General features: G+C 49.3%; 11 protein-coding genes across 11 annotated transcripts; 8 read left to right on the forward strand and 3 right to left on the reverse strand.

Annotated features, from left to right (window-relative positions):
• The first annotated feature begins 118 nt into the window (after positions 1–118).
• FOBCDRAFT_43705 (uncharacterized protein) lies at positions 119–2,652 on the forward strand. The gene is made up of 2 exons (XM_031185919.3): positions 119–1,249; positions 1,303–2,652. The coding sequence occupies exons 1-2, from the start codon at positions 338–340 to the stop codon at positions 2,500–2,502; spliced, it is 2,112 nt and encodes a 703-aa protein (XP_031037054.2). The 5' UTR covers positions 119–337; the 3' UTR covers positions 2,503–2,652.
• A 1,308-nt stretch (positions 2,653–3,960) lies between these two features.
• On the forward strand, positions 3,961–7,026 carry FOBCDRAFT_43709 (uncharacterized protein). The gene is made up of 2 exons (XM_031185918.3): positions 3,961–4,567; positions 4,663–7,026. The coding sequence occupies exons 1-2, from the start codon at positions 4,343–4,345 to the stop codon at positions 6,745–6,747; spliced, it is 2,310 nt and encodes a 769-aa protein (XP_031037053.1). The 5' UTR covers positions 3,961–4,342; the 3' UTR covers positions 6,748–7,026.
• Positions 7,027–7,565: 539 nt separating this feature from the next.
• FOBCDRAFT_295179 (Sucrase/ferredoxin-like-domain-containing protein) lies at positions 7,566–9,066 on the forward strand (the record flags this gene model as incomplete). The annotated part of the gene is made up of 2 exons (XM_031185917.3): positions 7,566–8,009; positions 8,108–9,066. 2 exons carry the CDS (start codon positions 7,566–7,568, stop codon positions 8,831–8,833), a joined length of 1,170 nt encoding a protein of 389 aa, XP_031037052.2. The 3' UTR covers positions 8,834–9,066.
• An 878-nt stretch (positions 9,067–9,944) lies between these two features.
• On the forward strand, positions 9,945–10,878 carry FOBCDRAFT_43713 (uncharacterized protein). Its single transcript, XM_031185916.3, has 3 exons — positions 9,945–10,359; positions 10,413–10,550; positions 10,600–10,878. Exons 1-3 carry the CDS (start codon positions 10,290–10,292, stop codon positions 10,725–10,727), a joined length of 336 nt encoding a protein of 111 aa, XP_031037051.2. The 5' UTR covers positions 9,945–10,289; the 3' UTR covers positions 10,728–10,878.
• An 831-nt stretch (positions 10,879–11,709) lies between these two features.
• Positions 11,710–12,532, reverse strand: FOBCDRAFT_203378 (uncharacterized protein; the record flags this gene model as incomplete). Its single annotated transcript, XM_059609056.1, has 2 exons — positions 11,710–12,122; positions 12,496–12,532. The coding sequence occupies 2 exons, from the start codon at positions 12,530–12,532 to the stop codon at positions 11,710–11,712; spliced, it is 450 nt and encodes a 149-aa protein (XP_059467389.1).
• On the forward strand, positions 12,421–13,318 carry FOBCDRAFT_226718 (uncharacterized protein). The gene has a single exon (XM_059609719.1). It carries the CDS (start codon positions 12,787–12,789, stop codon positions 13,144–13,146), a length of 360 nt encoding a protein of 119 aa, XP_059467390.1. The 5' UTR covers positions 12,421–12,786; the 3' UTR covers positions 13,147–13,318.
• Positions 13,319–14,000: 682 nt separating this feature from the next.
• Positions 14,001–15,236, reverse strand: FOBCDRAFT_295181 (uncharacterized protein; the record flags this gene model as incomplete). Its single annotated transcript, XM_054705121.2, has 4 exons — positions 15,091–15,236; positions 14,768–14,933; positions 14,133–14,490; positions 14,001–14,078 (listed from the first exon to the last, which is right to left on the reverse strand). Exons 1-4 carry the CDS (start codon positions 15,098–15,100, stop codon positions 14,001–14,003), a joined length of 612 nt encoding a protein of 203 aa, XP_054561096.1. The 5' UTR covers positions 15,101–15,236.
• Positions 15,237–17,524: 2,288 nt separating this feature from the next.
• Positions 17,525–20,235, forward strand: FOBCDRAFT_320927 (uncharacterized protein). Its single transcript, XM_059612057.1, has 2 exons — positions 17,525–18,604; positions 18,673–20,235. The coding sequence occupies exons 1-2, from the start codon at positions 17,985–17,987 to the stop codon at positions 20,021–20,023; spliced, it is 1,971 nt and encodes a 656-aa protein (XP_059465182.1). The 5' UTR covers positions 17,525–17,984; the 3' UTR covers positions 20,024–20,235.
• A 230-nt stretch (positions 20,236–20,465) lies between these two features.
• Positions 20,466–22,353, forward strand: FOBCDRAFT_138443 (uncharacterized protein; the record flags this gene model as incomplete). The annotated part of the gene is made up of 2 exons (XM_031185901.3): positions 20,466–21,037; positions 21,087–22,353. 2 exons carry the CDS (start codon positions 20,466–20,468, stop codon positions 22,351–22,353), a joined length of 1,839 nt encoding a protein of 612 aa, XP_031037036.2.
• A 154-nt stretch (positions 22,354–22,507) lies between these two features.
• FOBCDRAFT_163980 (cytochrome oxidase assembly protein-domain-containing protein) lies at positions 22,508–24,310 on the reverse strand. The gene is made up of 2 exons (XM_031185900.3): positions 23,833–24,310; positions 22,508–23,776 (listed from the first exon to the last, which is right to left on the reverse strand). Exons 1-2 carry the CDS (start codon positions 24,189–24,191, stop codon positions 22,702–22,704), a joined length of 1,434 nt encoding a protein of 477 aa, XP_031037035.1. The 5' UTR covers positions 24,192–24,310; the 3' UTR covers positions 22,508–22,701.
• A 187-nt stretch (positions 24,311–24,497) lies between these two features.
• Positions 24,498–27,456, forward strand: FOBCDRAFT_226732 (Utp14 protein-domain-containing protein). The gene is made up of 3 exons (XM_031185899.3): positions 24,498–25,076; positions 25,127–27,154; positions 27,208–27,456. Exons 1-3 carry the CDS (start codon positions 24,630–24,632, stop codon positions 27,388–27,390), a joined length of 2,658 nt encoding a protein of 885 aa, XP_031037034.2. The 5' UTR covers positions 24,498–24,629; the 3' UTR covers positions 27,391–27,456.
• The last annotated feature ends 345 nt before the right edge of the window (positions 27,457–27,801 follow it).

The raw sequence follows: 27,801 nt of genomic DNA on the forward strand, positions 1-27,801 counted from the left end.
GTGTGGAGTTGCCCCTCAGTTGTCGGGTACTCCACGGTGCAGCCAGCTCATGATGGGTGGGGCCGACATAGAGCTCATGAGCCGCAAGTTGCAAGTTTAAATCTTTCCTCTTTAAATACTCGTGTACCCACCAAGTCAGGCCTCTTCGTCGTCGTCACTGTCACACCCAGGCATATGATGATTTACAAATATCGACCCTTTCATCATCATCTATTTTGGCCTCCTTAGTAACAAACGATACACTTCACTCTATACCTAGATCAACCTGAGTTTACGACCAAGACTTTGTGCATCTTTCTCGTGCGAGCGGTTCAACCGCAGACTGATACATCAGGCTATGCCGTCTTACTTCTATCACCTCAAATTCGAGCTTTATCCGACTCCTGATCCGGTCGCTGCAACATCAGCAGCTAAGGCTCAAGACGAAATTTGGCTTCCGTCTCCCGAAGCGAGTGTCTTCGACAACTTTCCATCCCATCCGCGACCAGACCGACAAACCACTTATAAAGTATCGAGATCTATAGATCCCCAGCACGACTCAGCGAACCACGCAACTCCATACACTCTTACGGGGCAAAACTCGCCCTCGTCGAATCTCGGTATAATAGATTGTGGCGCAGCTGCGAGGCCATCGGTCAAAGACTCCGGACGGAAAATCGAGATTGTAACCGAGAGACAGTGGCTCGAGCGAGCTAACAGCTTTCCGCCTCCGAACTCAAGTGTCGCGATACATCCACAGAACGCAGTTAGAGACTGGCGGTTTGGCCGTGTTAGCCTCGAGACGGTCGACCTTAGGACTGGGCACGCAATGGCAGGCGAGACGACCCGAAGCGGCCCTTCTGCGGCTCCTTCACTGGGGCCAACATTCGGGGGAGCCGGTACAGCGACAAAAGCCGAGTTTCTTCCTCTCGAGACAAAAAATACTGAGCTCGGCTGGGGAGTCGTACACTTTTACAGAGAAGAAGACGAGACTTCCGGGCTCATCGAGGCGAACCATCAAGAAACTGAAGCAAGCGGCTCAAAGGATACCGACTGCACAACTCTTTGTATACCAGCAGTCCCGGCGTATATGTCGCCAGGTGACCTGATGGGTTTCGTTGGAGAAAAATGGAGGGGAGATATCAGTCATTGTCGTATGGTCATGACATCGCGGATGAACAGATATCTTGTCTTGCTCAAGTTCCGAGACAATTTTCGGGCCAAGCAATGGCGGAGAGAGTTCGATGGAAAGGTCTTTAATACTGTGGAAGTAAGTGACCAAAGCATCCAGTTTCTCTACGCCTATCTCTAACAATGACGCAGCCTCAAATCTGCCATGTAGTTTTTGTCAAGAGTATAACATTCGAAACACCAACACGAAGAAAATCAAGCGCGGCTCTTTCCCCCCTATCCTCACCGGCTGGCATGTCAAGCAGCCTCAGACCGTTTCCTCCACCGACACCGAATCTCGTGGAATTGCCAACTTGCCCTGTATGCTTGGAACGCATGGATGAGACAAATGGTTTGATGACAATACCATGCTCTCATGTGTTCCACTGTACATGCCTGCAAAATTGGAAAGGTGCTGGGTGTCCTGTCTGTCGATTCACAAACACCTCACCCACCTCAGAATCAGATCCTTCGGGGCCTCATTCACAGCCATTTGGGTCTGGAGTCTCGAATCTCTGCAGCATCTGCGATTGCACAGATGATCTATGGATTTGTTTAATTTGCGGCTACGTGGGCTGTGGCCGATACAAAGGTGGCCATGCAAAAGATCACTGGAAAGAGACAGCTCATTGTTTTGCTCTGGAGCTGGAAACACAGCATGTCTGGGACTACGCTGGAGACATGTGGGTTCATCGACTGATACGAGATAAAGGTGATGGGAAGGTTGTGGAACTTCCTTCGAGAAATAGGTCAGTCGGTCATTTGGAGGAAGAGGATGTTGTTCCTCGAGCCAAGCTGGACAGCATTGGTCTGGAGTACACGCATCTGGTCACGAGTCAACTGGAATCTCAAAGGGCATACTATGAAGAACTGATCAGCAAGACCGTCGATAAGGCCTCGAAAGCTTCTGCTGCGGCCGAGGAAGCTGCAGCACAAGCCTCAAAGGCTATGGAAAAGCTGACAGTGCTCGATGAAAAGTATACAACCCTCAGCCAGGAAACGATACCAGAGCTAGAGAAGCAACTTGCTCGAGAGCGTAACAAGGCGAGCAAGAGCGAAACGTTAGCACGCAACCTTGGCAAATCTCTCCAAGAGGAAAAACGTTTGAACGAGGGACTGATGAAGCGGATTGAGCATCTCAACAGCGACCACGAAGCAATAGTAAAAGAGTTAGAGAAACTCAAAGGAGAGAATGCTGACCTTCAAGAGATGAATCGCGATCTAAGCATGTTTATATCGGGGCAAGAGAAATTGAAAGAGTTGGAAAATGAGGGCAAGATTGAGGAGGGCGAGCTAGAAGGCGGCAGCGCAAGTGTACCAGAGAAGAAGAGCCGGCGACGTGGGAAACGCTAAGTGCTCAAGGCCATTGGACTGGACTTGGATATTTCTCAGCGTTGCTTTTGGTGAGTTCGGGTTACCAAGGCGTGAGAAGACGTTTAATTACCCATAGTTCGGTACCATCAAGTTACTAATACCAATAACGGCTTTCAAACATCGCGACAACTTCCAGCACATGACCATCCATGATGCGTTAGGTGTACTTGTGGTGAAAAATGGTACCTACCCTAAGCCTACGACCAAAATATGAACAGTGACGGTAGTTGCAGCATAACACATCACGATTGCATATTGAAGCAGGGGTTTGGGGAAAGATGTGTAACATTGTGCAGCTGTAGGTATAATACCCAACCCAGCATCTCGTCTATTCTCTTCTATCGAAATCTAAAGATCCCTTCGGCCTCGGGATGAGCAGACGGTCTTACGGGTTGGGAGGCACGGCGATTTTATAGGTACCTAAGCTGCAGAGTGCACACCCCTCGTTTTGATGGTGCGTGCATTAGAGGTCTCAACTGCATTGACACCACTTGACTTGACATTTTTGTTGGGACTTGGTTGATATAGACAAGATTTACGCCAAGCAGGTTTTACTTGTTTCCAACATATTTTAATCTCTAGACCTTTTGTGACCGTAATGATGGAGACTCCTTGATAAAGAGTCAACAATTGACATGTGAATACGGGCGCACGGATGCGTTTTTCTCTTCCTTGTTGATGTTTCTCGGAAATTCGCAAAGAGAATTCGGTAAAGGACCCATATGGAGAGGCACTGTAGCGTGATGGAGCGGATGGTTCCGGGGTTGAACAAACTATCAGTGGCTGGGGTGGTGACGATAGTGGTGTGAATTAACTTGTGATTGATGGATAGGTGACTCGGGCTTGTGATCTCTCGGCAGGGCAAAGGAGGCCATGGGACGGTACATATATTTGTTCTTGATGCAGTTTAATGACTGCTTCCTAGAGATTGAAGCTCTTGACAGTAAATATTGTTGTACTGTTCATGCAGAACCGTTATTTGTGGCTTGTGACCGGCATGCTCGGGTTCAACAATGTCTTTGATGCTATAACGTTACTGATTGCCTGGTGCTCCTTACAACCTGCACCATCCCGTACCGTACCGCACCGGATCTCCGATGTAAGTGGAGTGATGATAAACAGTTTGCAGGGGAAAAGCGCCGAGTGCGAGTACGGGTTGGTACGGGGTTTGCGCCGCAGACTATAGTCCATAGGGCTTGGAAGTATATATCCTCGGTCGTCAGAAGGGATTGCGAGCGGGCGATTGTATCTAAAAAGGAAGCTCGTAGACGACAAAGACAGTACAGCAACAGCAAAGAAAAAACTCGAGAAAAGGAACCAATTGTGATGTGCCAAAGAGATATGTAAAGTGCCGTGGTTTTTAACTCATCCTATTGAAGATCATAGCTTGTCAGCTTTAAAACCAGCCTTTCCTTACTGGGCAGACACCTCTCCCTCCATCACGTACCTTCCCCTCCTTGAGGTGCAGTACATTCTGTTCCCAACCCCAGCAGCCCCAGCTGTTTCTCCATTTCCATTTCCATCTCCATCCTGCATCTTCTTCCATATCCTTCACCCTTGTCGTTCCAGGAATGCAGACCTCTTTATAGAACCAACACCACCGAGCATTTGTATATATCATCTCTCGTCATATTTCCGTCTGACCGTCCATCCTGTGTTCGCTCCATAACTGAGGCCCGCCGCCCCTCACATCGATTACAACTCGCTTGTCTAGCTCTGGTGAAATTTTTATTGTATAATATCTATCCACAGCTCGACTTCGAAATATCGTTTCGCGCACCTGTTTCAACAACGCTGGGCTCTTCCGCGCAAGCCCGCAATGTCTAAACATGCCGGGACAAAGGACGCGGCAGCGCCGCAGTCCGCGACGAACCCAACCCCGCAGAAGGAGCTCTACCCTATGGTGAACTGGAAGTACGATATGTTCCTATATACCGTCGGCAACATCGTCGATATGTTCTTCCGAGAAGTTGTGCCTCGAGGTGCCTGGCGTGTTCCTCAGACTGGCCCTGTTCTGTTCGTCGCCGCGCCACATGCCAATCAGGTTAGTTGTGCATAATCTGGGGGAGCTCGTGGTTAAAGATAGAGCGCACCAGGAATATGTTGTACAAGACAAGACCAATTACTAACTTGCAATAGTTCGTCGATGCGATTATCCTTCAACGTACCCTCCGTAACGAAGCTAAGCGGCGAGCGTCCCTCCTCATTGCCCAAAAGTCAGTTCACGGCTTCATCGGATGGGGCTCGCGACAAGTTGGCTCAGTTCCCGTCGGTCGGGCTCAAGATGCTGCCAAACCAGCTACTGGCACCATCTACCTCCCCGATCCTATCAACGACCCAACTCTTGTCCGAGGTATCGGTACAAAATTCGGAGAGGGAGAGGGTGAGGTTCAGGGCATGCTCTTCCTCCCCTCAACCAAGAACACCAGTGGCGCCAGTGTCGATATTTCCCAGATTATCGGTCCTGAAGAGATCCGTGTCAAGCGACCTTTTAAGGGCAAGATCGCTTTGCAACAACTCACAGGTCGTGACGATATCGACAAAGATGGGAACTTCACCAACAAGGACGTGAAGGGTCCTGCTCCAGGTTACGAGGGCACCAAGTTCAAGTTGGCACCTCACATTGACCAGACCAAAGTTTACGAGGCAGTCTTTTCTCGGCTCTGCAATGGCGGCTGTGTTGGTATTTTCCCCGAGGGCGGTAGCCATGATCGCACTGAACTTCTACCTCTCAAGGCTGGTGTCGCTATCATGGCCCTTGGAACTCTGGCCCAAGATCCCGATTGCGGCCTTAAGATCGTACCTGTGGGAATGAATTACTTCCATGCCCACAAGTTCCGCTCACGTGCGGTTGTTGAGTTCGGTGCTCCCTTTGAGATTCCTCGTCACCTCGTTGAGCTCTACTGCAACAACCAACGTCGTGAAGCCATTGGCCAAGTTCTTGACACAGTCTATCAGGCTCTGAACTCTGTCACCGTCTCTGCACCCGACTACGACACACTCATGGTGATCCAGGCCGCTCGCCGACTCTACAACCCCACCGGCAAGAAGCTTCCACTTCCCGTAGTGATCGAGCTTAACCGCAGATTATGCATGGGATATGAGCGATACAAGAACGATGAGCGCATCACGTCCTTGTCTGCCGCAGTCAAAGAGTACAACTCTCAATTGCGGTACCTCAACCTAAAAGACCACCAAGTCCAGTATGCCAAGATGAACATGATCAAGGTCATATTCCTTTTCATCTACCGATCAATCAAACTACTCTTCCTCTTCATTTGTACATTGCCAGGTTTGATTCTCTTCTCGCCTGTCTTCGTAGCGACCAAGATCATCAGCCGACAGAAGGCCAAGACAGCTCTGGCGGGCTCAACAGTCAAGATTCGCGGCCGCGATGTCATGGCGACTTGGAAGATCCTTGTGGCAATCGGTTTTGCACCCACTCTCTACCATATTTACTCGGCCATCATAACTTTCAAGGTGTGGCAAGACCGTCTCTGGGGTTATGTTCCTGAGAGCGTACCGCTGCTGGTGGTTTATTTCGCATTGTGGCCCTTCATGGTTGGTATCACTTTTGCATCACTGCGTTTTGGTGAGGTTGGTATGGATATCTTCAAGTCTCTGCGTCCACTACTCCTCTGCTTGACACCAACCTCCAACTACAACATCCACAAGCTACGAGAACGACGAGCCGAGCTGAGCGCTCAGGTAACGGATGTCATCAACACGCTGGGGCCTGAGATGTTTGATGACTTTGAAAAGGCACGACTTGTGCCCGACCTGTACAAAGCCGAGGGTGGCTCATCCACATCCCCTAAGGCATATCGCCGTAGAGACAGCGATCAGTCCAGTACTGGCTATGAGCCCGAGACCCCACCAGCTCTGTCGCGACGAAGCACGACACAGTCTAGCCGAGCCCTCCCGCGCAACGATTCTTTCAGCAATATTGGTCACGTGGGCATCTTCTCTACACGACCGCCTTCCAGAGCCCGTAGCAGGTCGAGATCAAGCAGCAGCGGGGGTGGGTTCGGATCTGGTGGGTTCCCTATCAGTGGGTTCACCACGTTGGACTCTTCAGGTGGATTTGATGAGGCGAGTCGCAAGATTCGAGAGGCGATGAAGAATAGGCGACATAAGACAGATCAAGAAAGGACAGAGGGTGACGACGAGGATGACGACAGTGAAGAGGAGGGCTACGATGAGGCTAGAAAGAAGAACGCGTAAGCACTGAAAAGCAGATGCCAGGCAGAGGCGACCATTAGGGATGGGAAAGCTACAAGCAGCTATAGCTAAGCATTTTGTATTATTTGAATTGGCTACCCCATAACATGTTTCTTTTGATGATTTTTGAGGAACATGAGTGGGCTGAATGACGCGAGGACAGAGATTTTTGACGGAGGATAGTTTTCGGATCTTGACACGACCGTTACATCTCAATCTTGAGTTTAATTAAAACCTTAATCATTCTTATGTAAAGAATGAGAGAAACCTGGGGCTACTGGCCAGTCTAAAGAATTGTTTTTCTTGTACAAATGTTGTAATCAATGCTGGGGTTCGTCAGAGCTGAAATTGGAGACCGGGGTTTGATGAACCTTGACGGTTGAAAATGACAGGATCTGATAACTTTTTTGTGGGAGCCGATGCAATCTAATGACGTGCCCATGTTACTAGGCTGTCAGGCTCGGTGATCGGAGATAGGCGGGAGAGGCAAAAGAGCGAAAGAATAAAGCGAAATGTTGGGTTATTTGAAGCCATAGGAGACTCGATATTGGTAATGCAGAGAAGAAGAAAACGATACCATCATTTGAATCATCCCCCATTTCAGTACCTAGGGAGGTAATTATTTGGCTACAGCGTATAATTATCTGATCGATCATCTGATTATCAATCAGTAACATCTCCAAAAGGTTGCTGGTATATCCATTACCAATTAATTATTCAAGTGGATCAGTGCCAATCAGACTGTCCCATTCCGAACCGAACCTACGGCATCTGGAGACGTCAACGGCCCTAAAATCTACCGAAAGATCTCTTATTACAACATGACCTTATCATCCTCATCCACACACGACAATCCCCCTCCCTTTACCTCACCTTCAACCTCCATAACAGCCGCTACACCGTCCTGGCTTCCGCAGCACAAGCCCGCGAAGCAAAGAATGGCCCTCTCACTAAAGAACCTCATGGGCTCCATGCTCGGCGGAGGATCTGCAAAACAGGATATCAAGCCCTCGTCTTCGGAGCTTTTTGCCAAGACGGATCCAAAAGTAGACGGCGAGGAATGTCTGCACGACTGTGAAAACTGCTCCGTGAGGTATCCTAGAGGCTTCAAGATTGAGGAGGAGGATGTGCTGTATGGACTTGTCGAGCCTTGGAGTACGCATCTCCTTGTCGGAACAGGCAAGACGGATTGGGTGAGGGATGTGGCGGATGAAAAGGGGAGTGTAATGGAGGCTTTTTCTAAGGCGACCGAGCCTGCGAATGGGGTGAGTCTTTATCTCATATGAGTTGATGTATGAGACGAGGGTATTTTGCCTCATATCACCACTCATCAAGCTGATGATTGCGGCGCTAACAATCACAGAAACTCAAGCTTTCGGCATCCAATATGCCGACTCCTCACGACACAGATGACTACTCTGAGCCCACAACTCTTTTACTACTGCCAGCCTTCAAGCTTATTCAGAATGTTCACCCTCTCAGTGTGCCTCAGATTGTTACCGAAGTTGTCAACCGGGCACCGACTAGCACTTCTCCCCTTCACCCCACGCCGCTCCCGGCCTCTCTTCCGTCTCCCGACCCGGCCGCCGGGATCCCGGGTGTCTCTCTGAAGGACTGCCCTCACAACGCTGTAATCCTCATGTGCAGTCATCGAACACGCGATGTGCGTTGTGCACAGAGTGCGCCGATTCTCAGGAAAGAGTTTGAGCGCCAGCTAAGGCCGTTGGGTCTGTATCGAGACTTGCATGATGAGAGGCCTGGCGGTGTTGGTATCTACTACATCAGCCATGTGGGAGGACACAAGTACTCTGCCAACGTCATGATCTACCGACGGCCGAATGCGTTTGGTCTGGATGATCCGGTTCCTGAGCAGCAGAATGGCACAAATGGCGTTGAAAAGAACGGCAATGGTTCGAACGGTTCAGCAGAGGAGAGTGTGGGCGCATCGCAGGGTATCTGGTTGGCACGTGTCATGCCTGAAGATTGTGAGAACTTGATCCGGTATACAGTCTTGAGAGGCAAGGTGGTCAAGCCTGAGCGCCAGCTACGAGGTGGATTTGATCGTGGTCGAGGCGTCATGAGTTGGTGAGAGGCGAAATGATAAGAGATGGAATATTCCGGACAGAAAGGTTGATTGAGGAAGAAAATACCCACGGTTCAACATGATGGGAGGTTTGTCAAGCAGCGATGCTAAACTTTTGTTACATGGTGATAAACTGCTCAGATGATATGTATAAAGCATACGACATAGACAGCGAGGACGATTGGTTTCTGAAGGATTAGAGATATTGGGGCTACAATCGAACTTTGTCGACTCAATCTTGCTCAACACTGTACTGTTGCTCGGCAATACGAACGATGAAACCGTAAAATAAAGACAGAGATACGCTCTCACAAATCCCACAATTTTATCTCATCCCTCAGAAATCAACTCCACTGGATCTCGACCCCAGCCCCAAGCTTTGCAGGCCGCGTCGTCAACCTCCTTGATATCGCATAGAGAACCTTGTTGGAGAAGGATCTGCGCTGCAACACACGTACCTGCAGAACAAAAGAGCCTCAGTTATCGCACGTACTGTATTTTAGACAATGATTGGTGGTGGAGAAAATAGGGAGAGTTAAGACTTGAAACAAACGGTGCTGGCTGTCGGGGAATAGGCTGTGGGGCATGCATTTTACTGGAGGTGAATTCTCCGTAGGGACTGGTGGAGATGGGTCTTCACATTGTTTCTTTGCGTTACGCGTCGTTTGTTAGAAGCCTGTGGGTTCAATTATGGAGACGGGATACCTCTTGTTTTTGGAAAGATGTCATCCTGTAACAGTGTTTATCATGAATCAAGAGTATTGCAAGCAAGGTTATAAGATATCTAAATAAAGAAAGGCGATATTAGTATAGATACAAACAGATAATTGAAGAACAATTAGAGTTGTTAAGCATAAAATCATAGTATATTCACATAAAATGCAGCAATTTGATATGTATCAATACCCGTCCAAGCATTCAGCAGAGAAACATCCGAGACCAGACAAGCTTTTACCCTTCCGTACCCACCCATGGAAGCTTCATCAAGACGATACAGACTATCCCCAACTACCGGTCCTCCATCGGCCATACCGGTTCGCTCAAGGCTACCAGCACTGTGGAGAGTCGGTCAACTCATACGCACCATCCTAGCCTCTCATTTTTTCACATTCCATCACCTAACTTGACTCATGGCTGATCACTCAAGGGTCTCTCGGCATATTCCTCCATCGCAGTAAAGATGTGCAGAGCTACCAAGGGGGAAAGTGGCCCGCTGTAGCAACAGATATATAACACCGCCTACAATCTCGTCAAAAAACAGGTTCTTGAGCATTCCAACCCATCATTTCTTCTCTATTCTTGACAACATCGTCCTGGTCTGTGACCCAATAAGTTATCTTTATCTTATATCCTAGTTGTTTGAGCTGGCCTCGTTCGTTATAAAGACTTGAAGTCGTTACCATTCTTTCTCTTGCTCAGATCAAACAACTTTTTCTGTCACTACCTTAAACAAACCGCCAAAATGAAGACTGGTTTCATCACTTTTGCCATTGCCGCCGTGGCTCCCCTTTCCATGGCTCTTCCTTTCCCTCGTAAGTATATGTCTTGTTCAAATTGTCTGGCCAGCATACTGAGACTCATACAGAGGCCGCCCCTGGGGGTTTCTTCCCTCCTCCGTCTATCAATGGCACTCAGCCTGGAAACCACACCCAGTACGGCGGTGGTCAGAACGGAGGACCTGGTGGTTGGTTGCCCGTGCCTGGCAACGGCCAGCAGCCCGGTGGTAAGTGACTATCGTATGGTGGAACTCGAACTATACTGACTATTGACAGTTCCTACTCCATTACCTACCCCTACTCCTCCTTCTGCTCCCACTCCTCCTGCTGTCCCTCAGCCCCCTCCCGCTGCTCCTACTGAGCCCATCGTGGCCCCAACTCCCACTCCTTTTGCCCGCAAGTAAGGGTCAAGGTGACAACTTCTCGAACAAAGTTTTCAGATACACATATATGATAGTACATAAATAAAGGGATGAGAGGCTTAGGCTAGATTTCTTGCGGATAAATAGAATGCCGCAAATCGGCTTGTGGGCGATCAACCAGTTGTCTTCGTTATGTTTGTTCTCGTGTATGTATCTTTCGTGCCTTTGAACTGAAATGAAGCGATCATAAACCCATACTTCTACGGTATTTCGAACTAGCCTTCAGTGGCAGCCGAAAGACATTCACAATTTCGTTTTGGTTATGAAAAGTGAGAGTTGCCTCATTGAGCGAACTTACAACACCTAGGCCAATCAGGAATAAGAGTCCCCTCAACAGGGTAAGCTGGATCGAACAAGCCAGATCAGAGTCGTCCTTGAACAGTGATAATTCAAGAGACATACGACTCTCACTTTGGAACAATTTATCCGAGGAGGATTCGATGTTAGAAGCACTTAATTCACTTAAATAGAACCCAAACTGCATCCATTACAGAGATTTGCAGCAACATGCATACCATTTTCTTTTCGTAGCTGAATTCGTCTCGTGTCTAAAACCTCCCGAACCACATGATCAATGTTCTGCTAATCTGTCTGCAGAGAGCTTAGTCTGCGCTGCAGAGCCTGAGAGGTGACAATTTCTATCCCTGGATATCCTCATGTATTACATTATTTTCCTCATTCCTCCAACAAGCTTCTTTCTAATATTCAATTTCAACTGTAGTTCGGGTTCCACCCGAATCAGAAGACGCGCAACTGCTCAACTCATCACTAACGTCGCAAAAATCGCAGTTAACCGCTACTTCTTCGTGATACTTAACAAAGTCATTACGAAGTTGGATGAATAAGTCCAAGCCCTCCAGCCGGGCTAGCTCACGGCGTCCGGCCTTGATGAGTCCCTTTATTTCGGCCAATTGCATCCGTTCCTTGAAGAGCCTTTTATAGAAGAGATCTTGACTCTGGTAGCTTAGAAATCCATGGTGCTTATGGCAAATGCCAAGGAAAGTGTCGAGGCCCTCCAGTTTCCCCTTCGCCAAAGTGCATGTACTCGCGAGGGGTCCAGAATGAATTCGTTCCAGCTATACTCCTCGTGTTCTTCAATTAGGAGAATGAGATCGTTCTTAGAAGCCTGGTAGCCTTGATAAACCCCAAGATACTTTTCCTCTAGAGCTTTGATGGCTTTTCTGACACCCTCCTGATACTCAGGGCTGGTCTTGTTCATGCCGTCAGGATCGGGCTTTGTCTTAGAGCTATGAAAGTGAGCATAGGGGAATTCCTGGTAACGGGAGATGGCGCTAGCACTCTTGTCGGTGTCAAGATCGTCGATACTAAGCTTAGAGGCCTCCTCGATAAGATCTGGCACCAGAAAGCCGGGGTCCGCTATTGTATTGTTTTGAATAGGATTGTTTTAAGGATGTGTTTGATATATCTGAAGAGTTGACGAAACTGTGTAGCCAAGAAGGGAGGCCTGGGGTGTTATGAGTCTCGCTTTAAGTATGTACTTAGAGTTATGTGTCACTGGTATCACGACAAGCCAGGTTTGAATAAAACGTAAAGCGTTGTTAATCAGGACCAGTGTGTAATGATTCAAAGCGTAATGCCTTGCGTTGATGAGTAGAGTGGTTCTATGACTGAAGACACTGAACAACGGCTTAACCGATCATTGTTGTAAGTGATACGATACATATACATATTGTTTCATTCACATGCCATACTCGGCTTCCTAATCATAAACGTAGTCTATCTTCCATACAAAATGCGTTGCCCATATGCCAAAAGGTCATGACCATATCCAAAAACCAAATAACCCATTCAATGTCGCCATGATATTGCGCCGTTACCCAAATATGAGTGATTCATAAATCAATCATCCAGATATTTATTATCAACCCACCCACGTTCCACCATGATTTTATGTTGTATCCAAAACAAGTGGCAGCAAATTACCACAAAACCGCTGTGCTCAAAAGTATAAACAAGGAAAAAGAACCACCACTGGGTACCAGAAGCTTGAAAGCGTGAGAGGTGATGGGACTAGTCGGCAATGTCGCGGCTTGAGTGGCTGCTTGATGTGCCGCTGCCTGTCACGCTCATGTGGTTCTTGGCCATAGAGACGAGCTTCCAGATGCCGAAGGATACGGCTGCTAAGATGATGAAGAGAATGATAATGATGATGGCGATAACGTCGTTCTTCTTCATGTTGACGTTGATGTTGTGTTTGGTGACAGTGTCTTTGTTGCAAACAATGGATTCAAGAGAGATGTTTCAATCTGAGACAGTTAGTTCAAGGGTCCAATTAGACTGCCGAGGCTCATGGGTAGACATACCCAGTCAAGAATTATGTTGTGGTAGAGTAGAGTTGAGTGGAAGTCCGAGTCAAGAGGTTGGAGCAGAGTCAACGTAGTGCAACCAGATGAACCAATCAATCACAAAGTCGTACAATGGAGTCGACAAAGTCGAAAATATCCAAAAATCTCTCAATTCTTTATTCAAGAAAATAAGCCGTAAGATTCGTTTCTTGGAAAAAAGATAAACAAGATCAGGAACTGGAATGCGCAGTCTCACTCACAAACGGCCACTCACTCTATTATAAGTCGTTGCCCCGCCACCGTCTTTTTCTTACAGCCCAAAGGTAGTAAATGGCAAGGCTGGGAGGGGGGAGAGCTAAGCTCGCTGCAAGGGTCCCGCTATGGAGACCTTCAGGGGCCTCTGACACGCTGGAACGTCTTTGGTTTTTTTCCCAGCCTCGCAGAAAACGTCACCTCAGGACTTTTTAATTGACTGTGGTCGCGTCGAGACGCGTCTGACTGACTATGAGCCAAGGATCATGAAAAGACCCTGGTGTGCCGCACTTCCACGGAACGTGGACATTGCCAAAGCCATGAATGCAAGGCACGATTCTGAGATCTTCACATGAACGTTTGCACACTATTAATTCGCTGCGACTCAATTGCGTAGCCAACACGCTTCTTCATAAAAACACAGGCTTCAAATACACATGCTCCGTGCGCCGTGTTTCTCCATGATCTGATGTGAAGTCATGTCTGAATATCAATATTCCGTTCCTGTCCCCGTTCCGCGTGTAGACGCATGATGAGTCAAATAGAAAAATAGAAACCCATCCGCAACTTAATGGCCATCGCCGATAACGCCGTCCCGTTTACAGTTGCATCAGGTATCAGTACAAAACGGACACCTGACAGCGCTGCATAGCTTTCTCTTCGCCCCAATCTCCCTTTCGTCCCTGTACAAATCCCGCTAGTTCTCTGTCCCGTCGACAAGAGCCTTGTTCTCATCTCTAATGATCTTGACATGTCGCTCGTAGAAGCGGAGCATCTGTATTACTTCACGTCAGTAAATGCGACATTTCCAAATCTCCAACCCACTGACCTTTTGTGGGCATTTCTTGTAGATGACGTCGGTGTCGTGCTTGGTCTTGCGGCCGTTCTTCCAAATCAGATAAACGATCAACTTGCCACTGCCTTCATCCTCGCATGCATCGATTGTCTCAATTTCCTCCTCCCACGACCCTGCTGGGGGGCTCCAATTCTTCGCTGTCGCCGGAGTTGCAGAGTTGGCCGGGTGCTCGCGTCGTGATCGCTTGGTAGTAGAGGTTGTGCTGGGGGTGCCATTGGTGGTGGCACGGCGGCGCTTCTTCGTTTTTGATGCTGTTTCAGTCGCTTCAAAGAGTTTCTCGCGGCCACCGAACTTTTCGAAGTAGGCGTCGAGGATTTCCTGAGCAGACTCTCTGGGAAGAACACGTTAGACAAGGCCTTGAGAAAGTCATGCGACTCCATCACCTACCTCAGATTCTCCTCAGGCTCCCACGTCAAATCTTTCTTGGCCTCGTAGCCTTCCCACTTGACTTGAAACTGTAGACTTCCCTGCGGCCGCGATGAGCATGTGATATCGAATTGGACTATCATTCCCTACGTCGTCGTAGACCATGTGCTTTTTAATAGCCTCAACAACAAATCTGCAACACGTGAGCTTTAGCCCTTTCGACAGGTTCGCTCATGTCTTACTCATCCTCATCCAGATCTTCGTCTTCATCACCGTCCTCCTGGTCAAATGCCTCTTCTGGTTTCATGTCGTCGAGCTGATCTACTGCAGTAGCCGAGGTAGACTTGCGGCTGCTCGCGCGAGGTGTAGTGAATTCTCCGACATCGGATGATTCCTCATCACTAAGAGCTGAGCAATCGTCAGCAATGGCAGGATACCAATTGCGCCGGAATCAAGGGCTATATTGTGTGTTCATTGGAGACGCGATCGCGATGCGCCCATCGCTCGTCACGTGTGACATGAGTCGGCGGTAGTGAATTGCGCAAAAATAATAATAGTAACATACCAGGGGGCATTTTGGATATTCCTGATTGACGTATACTAGTCTGTCTTAAGATACTTTGCAAATGATTGCAAATTTATGTTGTTGACGATGTTGTATTTGAAAACAAGCGGCCGCTGCACCTCAATTCCGCGACTGAAGAAATCACGATCAGTGGAGGTGAGGTAGTCGCGCTTCGCTGGAGAGATAACCCGCTTTTGCAGGAGGCTGTATCTGTGGCTGTAATTGAGGTGTGGCACATAGCACGTGACCCGGCGACAACCTCCGATGGGAATGCTTCTCTTTTTCAAACATCAATTAGTCCTGTGCTACTCTATCTCGTCGGCGTGTTGTAGTTCTCGCCAAACTGTCGGTTACTCTCCGTTTGTTCTACCTCCTTCTTTGGACTTCCCATTGTAGCTCTCGAGTTATCTAGGCCCCTGTAAAGTGAGTGGAGGGCAAATAAAACCGACGATTGGAGGATTGCCAATTCTGGAGTTAATTAAGCAAAAGCAAAAGTTGGCAGAATATGCAAGTAACATCTTATTACGAAACAAGGGGATATTGTCACATACCAGTATGCCAACAACTTGATGCCAATTTTCGTTTCTCTTGTTTGACTTGCCATGACTTGGCATAAACGCCAACTCGAGCTGCAGTGGGTAGCAACTAGTAACGAAGGCCAAGTAGTAGTTGTGGTGCACCAGCGGCTATCATGTATAGTCTCAGGTTAAGTAGAGTTATTTGCCGTCTTGTCGCGCTTGCGGCTCAAGTCAGGGGCTAACAAGAGACAAATGAATAAAGCTCACCAACAAGCTTTGCCAATGCACTGTGAGAGCCGAGCCTCTTCTGTTTTATACCAGAGGCCCTGAGCTGCTCAACTTGGAATGTAAACCCGACCTTGAACTGAATAGGCGAATGGGGTTGATAGATTTAGCATGAAAACACGGATGGCAGTACGGATGAGAATTGCCGAGCATTGTATTACCAGATGAAAAGCCAACGCCAGAGAAGCAAGTTGCGTTGCGTCAGTTGAAGTGAGGAGCTGCAGGCTGTAATTAAAGATTGCAAGTAAATGACGACTGAGTGGCTCACTGATCTCTATGTGAGATAGTGCTGCTGCAGTGTTAAAGGGGGTTGCAGAAGCTCACCGTCTGCTGGTCCTATGTCGTGTCTCGGACATGGATCCTATGCCTAACAGCAACCCCATGGTCGGTGCCACCCATGCTCCTACTTGAAAGCCAATCTTGTGTAAGTTTGGGCGCCTAGCGCTCAAGGACTGCCGATGGCAGCGCCCAGTCGGTTCAGAATTTGTTTCCCCAGGCCACCTCTGTCTCTTTGTTTGGGGTTCAGAGACGAGATGTCGTTGGCTGCTTGGAGCGACAGATGTTTGAACCTTGTACCAGTTTATCTTTTGTCTTTGGTTGAGACGTGCCCGACACTTGCTTGCTTTGGCTTGACTTTAGCACCAATAAGCTTACATAAAGGGGCTGCATTTGGGGAACCAACTGAACCCACTCTATTACGATATGCAGGATTGAGGCGTCATCAAAGGCGGGCTGAAAGTCCAATTGACAAAGGGAACCAAACGGTGGAAGTAAGGGATGTCATGTAAGGCACGGAGTAGTAAACGCCAGATCCACGATCGATAGGATTAAGGCCGATCTTAAGGCATTATGTGTTGATTCAATAAATACATACATAATTTTCGCTTTCGTATGAAAAGGAGCTCGTATTACGGACTGGATCTCAACAAGCTATCAGCCTTTGAAACTTTGATTGACAGCAATGCAAGTGGAGCTTGTGAAATAATCAACGGTCATGATGAGTTTACCGTAATTCGGTCACATGGGAATGAAGAGTTAGTTACGGAGCAGTTGATAGAATTTTAGCTAAGGCGGCCATAATTTTAGAACGAGAGATTGTCGTATTTATAGCTGCATATCCTCCTCCCTTTTAGCGACCCTGAGCCGATCACCACCAATGCCGATGTCCAAATTGAGCTGACAATGGGACTTTTGATGAAGTTCATACATTCTCAAAAACGTTCTCTTCAAAAAAAAATAATAATATTTACAATTGAGCTTAAGCTCTATTGATAACATCATCTCTCAAGATCTTCCCGTTACAACCCCTAGATCAGACTGCTCGCCCTGCCCTCCCAGGAACCTCAGCGTCTGGAGCATCCATCAGCGACAGTTGCACCTCCCGACGGCGCTAGGACGGACCTCTTAGAGCAGCCCGATCAGCGCTAAGCGAGCAGCGGGAGAGACATCCAGACGGCGGGACGGCCACTAAGCGTCAGGGGTACTGTTGGTGCTAACAGCGCCAATCTGGGGCCTGGGGGTCTTGGTTGGATCCGCCCCTGAATGGCCCGGAGGAGGAGAGGAGCGAGGAGGCTTTATTTTAAAATGGAGAGGGGGGAAAAAACCAAAGAACAATTAAACCTAGCGATGCTAAGAGACCTGGCTTCCCCTTTAGTCTCCCGCCGCCTCTAAACTTCCATTGCCTTAACCTCTCGAGCCTCTATCTTCTTTTCCTTTCATCCTTTCTTTCTTGTTCTCCCTTCCCGTCCGCTCTTTTAGCCTCTCTCAGCTTCATAACAAACTCCCCACCGCCTCCTTCCACTCCTTCAACAATCTTCATGCTCTGTAACTTTGCATGAACGTCCATTGAACTTCCCTTGCGCCCGGAGGTCTCGGCCCCAATACGCTCGTTCTTTTCTCTTCAACCTTCGCTCGCTACTATACTTATGATTGACGCCTGTAACGCTCCCCAATTGGAGCTGCAGCCGCTTTTTACACTCTTGTAGTTACTGCCTACCGAGACCTTTCCCCCACGGCCACCGTATTTTCGTATCCTTCTCCCCCTAATTTTCGATCTTGGGCCCTTCTGGTACCTACCTACCTATCTTCAAAATGCCCGAATCTACGCCCCAAACGGCCGACTCAGGAACACCCAAGGCTGGTGCCCCTAAGGACAAGAATTGCCCCTTTTGTGGGCAAGCATTCACCTCTTCTTCGCTCGGTCGCCATCTCGATCTGTATATCAAGGAGAAGAACCCAAAACCCGCGGATGGAATTCACGATGTCGATGCTATCAGAAAGCTTCGTGGTGGCATCACCAGACGACAGCCCCGGGGTTCCCTTGGCGGGAGGCGTGAAGCCTCAACTCCAGTGGGAACGCCCAGGGCACATGTCGTAAAGGATACACCCCTTCCCGAGAATGAAGACTTTCAATCCCCTGTTCTCTCCAAGGATAATCAGCTCTCCGTTGATTCGACCATGACATATGCACCAGCTTTTCAGCCAACATGGGAGGCGACGGGCGTTATGAACGACATCCCGAAACGGGGCAGCTGGGAGAGTGATGCCGCACCTGAGCCACCAAAACGCCCTGGCATGCAACGTACTGTTAGCAAACAGGCAATTCAAAAAGCCCAGTTTGATGTCAAGCAAAAACTTTCAGACGCTATGGATACAGCCCGTGCCGCGGAGCTCGCGTTAAGGGAGCTCCTCAGCTCTTGGAGAGCAGCCAAGTATGAATTCACGTTTTTTTTTATTTTTAATAATGATTTTGCTTCTGTAGTGCTAACAAGAGGGATAGGGTACAACTTGACAGCAACTCGATGCCATTCGATTTCGATCCCCTATCTCTCGATTTCCCTGCCCTCACTCTTCAATGCCTACAGCCTCCACCGACTCTTTTCTCGTCCACGCAACACCCCACCTCCACATCTTGGTCAGTCCAATCGCCAGGTCACCGCGAATATGAGGCTCTGCGGACTTACTTCGCAGGAGAGTTCAAGGCTTGGAAAGTAACCTGTGCTTCCGCTACCACCGCCGTCATGGATGAGTTCAAATATCCCCCTTCGACAAATAATAATTTCCGAAACCCTCGGGAGTCGATCCGCAAGGCTGAGAAAATGGCCGAACAACTTGAGGCGCAAATCGATGAACACCTCCAGTCAGCATACGCAGTATGGGAGACTCTCCCAATTCAACGGCAGCAAGAACTTTGGATTCTGGAGTTAGCCCGCGGTGTGGGAAGGAAACACAAGGAGGCCGAGAAAATGAAGGAGAAGCAGCACAGACTCAAGCAAGAGAATGCCAACCTCAAATCCCAGATTGAGCAACTGAACAAGCTACAGCAACCAAAGGAGTTCAGGCTTGCGCCGCCAGTCACGATTCCGCTAGAGAGGGAGCTGCTTTCCCTTTCTTACGAGCAGGCTGTCAAGGGCGGAAGGGCTGTAGGTTTCTCTATCGAGGATAGCCAACTCGACCTCGGTTCTCTCGTGACAAGATCCATCGAGCGCTGGAAGAGTGTGATTGCTTCTTCAAGGGCCAATGCCGCTGGGATGAACGCTCAGAGGACGTTGGAACAAGCCAGCCAGAATCAAGCCTCTTCCCCTGCTGTCAACGGCACTCAACCAACGCCACAAATCCAGACGCCATCTCAACCACATTTTCAAGCACAACAGCAACAGCAGCAACATCAACCGCAACGACCACAGCTTGCCAAACGTCAGTCAACAACTAGCATTAACGGTGCTCCAAGCGAGCATGCCACTACTTCAGCTTCGACAACTGGCCCATCATCGATTGCCGAGGCCAGTGATCAAGATGCCGATGCAGAGATGGAGGATGATGATAGCTTCGCCATGGTGAACGCGTCTCCAATCAAGCCTCAACCACCTGTCCAGCAACAAGCAACTCTAGAAGTACCACGCACGCGGCCGGTCCAACAACAGCAACAGCAACAGCAACAGCAACAACAACAACGAGCCGCACAGTTTATGATGCCCAACGGAACTGGGAGCCCTATCAACCGAACCGCCATTAATATGAGTCGATCAATGCCAAATATGAATATGGCAATGCAAAATGGAGCAATGCATGGTGCAGATATGGCGATGGCCATGCAGGGGGTACGCGGAGATGCGATGTTTTTAGAATAAAACAATGATTTCAGTTGGGCGGCTAAAGTTGAGAATCACAATAGCTGATTGGCTAACAAAAATACATATAAGTAATGACGAAGGCTCAGAGCTAGATACATCTTGCTCATGATTCAATAATATGACCAATTCGGAGAGCTCACTACTTCTCTTGCTTCGTTCTCGTGGTCTTTTGCCGTATATAGACATTTCTACCAATGATTTTATCTGTGGCTGAGCTCGCTCAAGAATGAATGCCTGACTGAAAATTTACCCCGCGATTGTGGCGCCCAAACCAATGGATTTCTTCTGCCCCTCCAATGCCCTGACTGTTTCCACTGACTCACCACATCCATCACAGCTTGACTCAATTTGCCGGCAGCAGAGACTTAAATCAGGAACTGTCGCCTGATTTGGAGATCTGCCATTTCAATTATCCCCCACCGCGAAACGAGACGCAATCATGGCTGACGCTGCCGCCCCCCCGACCGAGCAGGTCTCCAACCTGCACCTCGATGAGGTAACTGGTGAGAAGGTCTCCAAGACCGAGTTGAAGAAGCGCCAGAAGGCCCGCCAGAAGGAGGAGGAAAAGAAGAAGAAGGCTGCTGAGCGCGGTCCTGCTCCTGCTCCCAAGAAGGCTGCTGGTGGTGCTGAGGCTGCCGAGAAGGACCTCACTCCCAACCAGTACTTCGAGATTCGATCAAGGAACATCAACAAGCTCCGCGAGACCAAGAGCCCCAACCCTTACCCTCATAAGTTCAACGTCACATACGACCTGCGAAACTTTGTCAAGGAGTTTGGTCACCTCAAGTCTGGCGAGCATGCCAAGGACAAGATCATCCAGATCGGTGCCCGTGTCCACGGAAAGCGAGCATCCGGCTCCAAGCTTCTTTTCTATGATGTCCGAACAGAGGGCGTCAAGGTCCAGATTATGTGCCAAGCGCAAGAGGTGCGAGAGGGAGCTCCCGCTTTTGATGCCCAGCACGAGCACCTCCGCCGAGGTGATATCATTGGTGTTATTGGCTACCCCGGCCGGTAAGTTACTAACTATCCTAGAACCGGATCACATACTAATTAACTGTAGAACTGCCCCTAAGACCAAGATCGAGAAGGGAGAGGAGGGTGAGCTGTCAATCTTCGCGACTGAGGTCGTCCTCCTGACTCCTTGTCTCCATGCCCTCCCTGATGATCACTACGGCTTCAAGGATCTCGAGCAGCGATACCGCAAGCGATATCTCGATCTTATCTGCAACGAGAAGGCCCGTAATGTCTTCATCACTCGATCCAAGATGATCACCTGGATCCGCCGATACTTCGACGAGCGTGACTTTGTCGAGGTTGAGACTCCCATGATGAACCAGATTGCTGGCGGTGCCACTGCTAAGCCCTTCACTACTCACCATAATGAGTACGACATGCAGATGTTCATGCGTGTCGCTCCTGAGCTATACCTCAAGATGCTTGTTGTTGGTGGCCTTAACCGCGTGTACGAGATTGGACGTCAGTTCCGAAACGAGGGTGCTGATCTCACCCACAACCCTGAGTTCACTACCATTGAGTTCTATCAGGCCTACGCTGATGTCAACGACCTAATGGACATCACTGAGGACATGGTTTCTGGCCTTGTCAAGTACCTTACCGGTGGCTACAAGACCACCTTTCACACCCAGACCGGCGAGAAGTACGAGGTCAACTGGGAAAAGCCCTGGCCCCGATATGAAATGATTCCCACCCTGGAGGAAGCCACCGGAGAGAAGTTCCCTCCTGGTGACCAGCTCCACACACAAGAGACCAACGAATTCCTCAAGAAGGTCCTCAAGAAGATGAACCTGGAGTGCACACCTCCTCTCACCAACGCCCGCATGATTGACAAGCTGGTCGGTGAGTTCATCGAGGAGAAGTGTGTCAACCCCTCTTTCATTACTGGTCACCCTCAAGTCATGAGCCCTCTTGCCAAGTACCACCGTGAGATTCCCGGTCTGTGCGAGCGTTTCGAGGCCTTCGTTTGCAAGAAGGAGATCGCCAATGCCTACACTGAGTTGAACGATCCCTTTGACCAGCGTCTGCGTTTTGAGGAGCAGGCTCGCCAGAAGGACCAGGGTGATGACGAGGCTCAGCTCATTGACGAGAACTTCTGTACCTCGCTTGAATATGGTCTGCCTCCTACTGGTGGTTGGGGCATGGGTATCGACCGAATGGTCATGTTCTTGACTGACAACTACACCATCCGTGAGGTTCTCGCTTTCCCCTTCATGAAGGATGATAAGCTGGAGCAGAAGAAGCTTGCCGCCGAGGTTGTTGGCATTGAGCCTATGCCTGAGGAGGGCATTGGTAAGTATGACCACTCCTGAAACCGAGGACAAATTGCTAACTTATTTGTGTAGCTCACAAGTAAAACGGGAAAATGGGATTTACTGGGTTAACTGATAAGTTGGTTTGCATGATTTTACGCTGTGACAACGACATAAGAATGGTCAGATTTCCAGTCTGATGGAATTAGAAAGAAAATAAAATGCTTTTATAAAACCATGTTAAGAATTCTTCTTAGAGTCGAGTGTATCCAAGATGTTCATTATATGTGTCGTTTGGCTAGCTTACCAGCTTTCCGTTTCGTTATTCTATTGATGCTATTGGGTACCATATTGTACAAGAATAATATACATGCTGTTCTTCGGCATCTTACAACGCCGCCAATTCGTTTATTTGGCAGCAGCCTGCTTCAATCGCTGTTCAAGGAGACGAAGAGTGGGCTTGGGAATATGTAGTCTGTGAGCCAAAACCAGAGCCATGGTCAACACACCAAGAGCACCCGCCTGATGAGCTGCGGCGAGGGAAATTGGTACCATATAGATGAGAGTGCTGATGCCGAGGGCAACCTGCAAAGACACAACGTGGAAAAGGCCATCGGCGCCCTTCTTGATGTTGGCGGGGAGGATAGCCTTAACACGTCTCGTGCGCGCGTAGATGAAGAGCGAGAGAATGGAGCAGAAGGTAGTCACAGCAAGAATTCGGTGGTTCATCTGAACAGTGCTGGGGTTCTCGAGCATGTTGCGCCACCAGAGATCAGACTGGTCCTCCTTACGAGAGTAGAACTTGTCCCAGAGTTCCTGCTTAGGTGGGAAGAGACCAAGACCCATCTTAGGGAATTCGTTGTAGATCAGACCAGCATCGAGACCGGCAACAAGACCACCAGACATGGCAGTAATGAAGGTCAGGGTAGCAAGGGCGAAGACGACACGGCGCATAGTGCGAAGTCCAGGCTGGCTCATAGCAGCGATCTGTTTCATGGCTGCTTCGGGGTTCGCGAGCCAGCGACGAGTTCGGAGAACGGTCAAACCAGAGAGAAGCATCCAGGAGTAGCAGACAAAGGCGGTAGCAAGGTGAGTGGTGAGGCGGTACTGAGAGACTCGAGGGTGAGAGCCAGGAGCAAACAGATCATCCTTGAGACCAGACTTGACCATCCACCAGCCGATGATACCCTGGAAACCAATCAATGCAGAGATTCCAGCAAGATTCAGTGCCATTTTGGGTGTAACTTTGCGACGAGCGACAAGGTAGGCGGTAGGAATGACAAAGGTCAGGCCAATGAAGCGACCCCAGACACGGTGAAACCATTCCATAAAGTAGATCTTCTTAAATTCTTCAAGGTCCATATGAGGGTTGAGAAGCTTGAACTCGGGCGATGCACGGTACTTTTCGAACTCGGACTCCCAATCTTCTTTGGACATGGGAGGAAGCGAACCAGTGACAGGTCTCCATTCAGTGATACTCAGGCTGTTTTGACGTTAGCTGGCTATCCAATTGTCTGCAACAGGCGTAGAGAAGCATACCCAGACTCGGTCAAACGTGTTAGACCACCAAAGACGACAATACCAAAAACACTAACAGCGCTGCCGAGGAGCCAGTAGCCCACACCCTTCGGGTTGGACTCAGGCCATGCTTTCTTGGTAGCTTGAGAGACAGAGGGAGATGCGCGGGCAGAGACCTGCTCGGCGATAGTTCCAATTGGCTTGTTGATAGCGGAATCGGCATAGGATCGTGATCGGACAGCGTTGAGAACGTGCGAGGGCATGCTCCGGGGAGCACTTCGAAGGCATTGGTTGCAGACAAAGAACTTTGAAGGTCCAGACGCTATGGTTGTGGCCTGGAATAGTAACCTCCGGAGCCCGGGGGCAAAGGAAGACGTCATGATCGAAGCCAATGTTCAGAGGTTGAACGAGGAAGGTTGAGAGAAATCGACTTGGAAGACGAAGAAGAAGTGGCTCACTTATAGATCATACGAGACCTTGGCCATAAATTCGACATCCGATGTGACTCGGTATTCGGTGCTAGACCTGGTCCGTAGTGGGAAGGCCCCTGTGGTCTTCAGTGGGATCGACCCCACTAGAATCAGCAATTTACAACGTCTATGATAGGCTTATCTCAGACGCCATTTACACTCCATTACCCGCATGGGTACGTATAGTGCCCCGCCAAGGGTCATCTCACCGCCAAACTTTTTTACACGGCAGAAAAGTTGGAAAAAAGTGTTGCTCTGAAAGCTGTGTCGACGCCATTCAACCATTTCACGCCGGTCCGCGCAACGCCCATAATTCGATAAATTGGATACCAGCACCTGGGAATAACAATGGGCGGAAGACAGGCTCACGGGCGACCCCTTGTCGCAGCCCCCAAAGCCAAGGCCGGCAACAAAAAGTCCAAGGCGAGATCACAGAAGAATGCGCTCGATGCATTCGGTATCGCACAGGAGAATTTTGCGCCGAGACAGAAGCGAACGCCTCGAGCACGAGAATTAGACGCTGAAATCGAGCGAAAGCATGGTCGCGACGAAGAAGAGGACGACGAGGAAGAGGAAGAGGAGGAGCCGCAGAGAAAGAAGGTCAAGAGACCTAGTCGGCCAACAAACGACGATGCCGATGATGGAAGCGATAGTGAAGGAAACGAATGGCGACTGGGAGGTCTAAGAGAGGATGACGAGGATTCGGAGATTGAGAGCGACGATGCGTTTGGCGACAGTGATGAAGACAAGTTCGAGGGTTACACGTTCGGCGGCAGCAAAACAACACAGCGTGAGGTAAGTGTGTTCTGTTTTCGAACAGCTGATAGTAGTCTAACACCCAAAAGGACGATGACTCAGAGGACGATTCCCAAGACGACGAGGGTGAAACACTCGGCGCAGATGCTATCGATCTAGCAACAGCTCTGGACCAATTCGAGGAGTCAGACGATGAACCCGTGCAGAAAGATCACTCCGGATCGTCAGAGTCTGATGACGATGCATCCGACGAATCGGAAGAAGATGACGAAAGTGACGATGACGAGAGTGACGATGAGGAAGCCAGTCCGGAGAAGCTCGAGGCCCTTCAAGGCATGATCAAAGGATATGGAGGTCAAAAGGACGATGAGGACGACAAGCCCAAGTCAAAAGCTAAGATCAGTCTTGCTGATTTAGGAATGACGGGCATCAACGACGTCAACGTAAAGAAATCTATGAAGCTGATGAGCAAAGAGGAGAAGGAGAAGCGTCCCGGTGCTTCCAAGAAGCTGGCTGTGCCTTTGGCAAGGAGACAGCAAGACCAACTTGATCGAAGTGCAGCCTACGAAAAGACCAATGAAACCCTGGATCGATGGAACGACACCGTTAAGCAAAACCGAAGAGCTGAGCATCTTATGTTTCCTCTGCCTCAGAACTCAGCGACTGCCGGTCTCGATACTACCGAGATACAGCCTCTTAATGTGTCAAAACCTAGCAACGAGCTTGAGTCTGCTATTATGTCCATCATGGAGCAGAGCGGTCTCACAATGGAAAAGCCACAAAAGCCAAAGGAGAAGGACTATGATGAAGAGGGCAATGAGCTCACCCGCAAGGAAGCTCTTGCACGCAAGCGTATGGAACGCGAGCTCAACTCTCGAGAGGCTAAACGAGCCAAGCGCATCAAGAAGATCAAGAGCAAGGCATACCACCGTGTGCACAGAAAGCAGCGTGAACGCGATGAAATGGCTACAAAGGAGGCTATGGAAGAGGCCGGCGAGATTGACTCTGAAGCAGAGCGTGAAGCGCAAGATCGTCGACGAGCGCTGGAGCGTGTTGGCCAGCGACACAAGGAGAGCAAGTGGGCCAAGATTGGCTCCAAGACAAAGCGGGCCGTATGGGACGACGACTTCCGCGCTGGTCTGACTGAGATGGCACGTAAGGACGAGGAGCTTCGAAGGAGAAAGGAGGGTCGTGCTGGCGGCTCTGACGATTCGTCTGAATCAGATAGTGACTCTGATGGTGGCGACGCCTCCCTGCGTCGACAGCTGGCGGCTCTTGAGGAAGAAGAGGATGAACCTCAGAAGGGTCTAATGGGCATGAAATTCATGCAAAAGGCCGAGGCCGCTAAGAAGGAGGCGAACGATGCTCTCATCAAGCAGATCCGACGAGAGCTTGATGGTGAGGAGTTTGATGGTTCTGCTGATGAGTTGGAGGAAGTGGGCCGACGCCAATATGGTGCTGCAGATGGCCAGCCGTTCAAACCTGCTCTCGAGAAGTCAACCAAGGTGTCTAAGAAGCGCAAATCTGAGGATGCCGATGATGATGATGATGATGATGACAATGTCATAATAACCACCAACGGCGCTGGCATCAACCCTGCTATTCCCAACATTACATCCCTCTCCGAACCTGCCTCTTCAGGAACCACAGGCGCATGGTCCCGCGGCGAGACACGCCGTAAGAAGAAGGGCCAGTCTAACACAAACATTGGTGATCTCGACCTCACATCCAACGTCCTTGTCGCCTCCAAGCCTAGCAAGTCCAAATCCAAGTCAAAAACACAGACTACAGAGGATGCTTCAGACGTCGAATCCGAAACAGACCTTCATCTACCTATGGCGATTCGCGATCAAGAAATGGTTGCTCGTGCCTTTGCCGGCGAGGACGTGGTCGGTGACTTTGAGGATGAAAAGACAGCTATCGCCGAGGAAGAGGACGACAAGGTCATCGATAACACACTCCCCGGTTGGGGATCATGGGTTGGTGATGGCGTGAGCGCCAAGGAGAAGAAGCGTCACCAGGGCCGTTTCTTAACAAAGGTTGATGGTATCAAAAAGAAGGATCGCAAGGATGCCAAGCTGGACAAGGTCATTATCAACGAGAAGCGCATCAAGAAGGTAAACAAGCTCACTTTCACTCCTGGTCTATACAACATGCTAACAACTTCCAGAACGACCGTTATCTCGCATCTCAGCTCCCTCACCCCTTCGAGTCCCGCCAACAGTACGAGCGCTCGCTGCGTCTACCTGTTGGACCAGAGTGGCAGACGAAGGAGACCTTCCAGGACAGCACCAAGCCTCGTGTGCTCATGAAACAGGGCATTATTGCACCCATGTCCAAACCTACTATTTAGAATTTTCGATATATATTTTGACATACATACATTGGCGTTTTGAGAATCAAAAGCATCTTTCATCTACATCCTCTGCAATTGAAGCTGTGTTCTGTGTGATGTCTTGTATCCTGGTTTTGTAAGAAACATCGGATGGCTTGAGGTGTATGGCAACATTCCTGCCATCTTGTACAGATACGTGATGAATGTCGATTGCGCCAACTCATTTAATTAGTAACACATCTCGTCCACGCCGACTTAGCTCACTTAACGAGACTTTGTAGTGTCGATCAGTTAATTTCATGCTCATCTTCCTTGTCACTCGGCATTCGTGGATTGGCATTTAGCTCACGGCTTCACTCATAGGTTTAACACCCATCTGGCGTTTTCCCGCTGACAGGTAACCTTCAAAGAAATCACTTGATCATAGTG

This window comes from Fusarium oxysporum, chromosome VI (assembly GCF_013085055.1).
Source record: "Fusarium oxysporum Fo47 chromosome VI, complete sequence".
NCBI classification, from domain to species: Eukaryota; Fungi; Ascomycota; class Sordariomycetes; order Hypocreales; family Nectriaceae; genus Fusarium; species Fusarium oxysporum.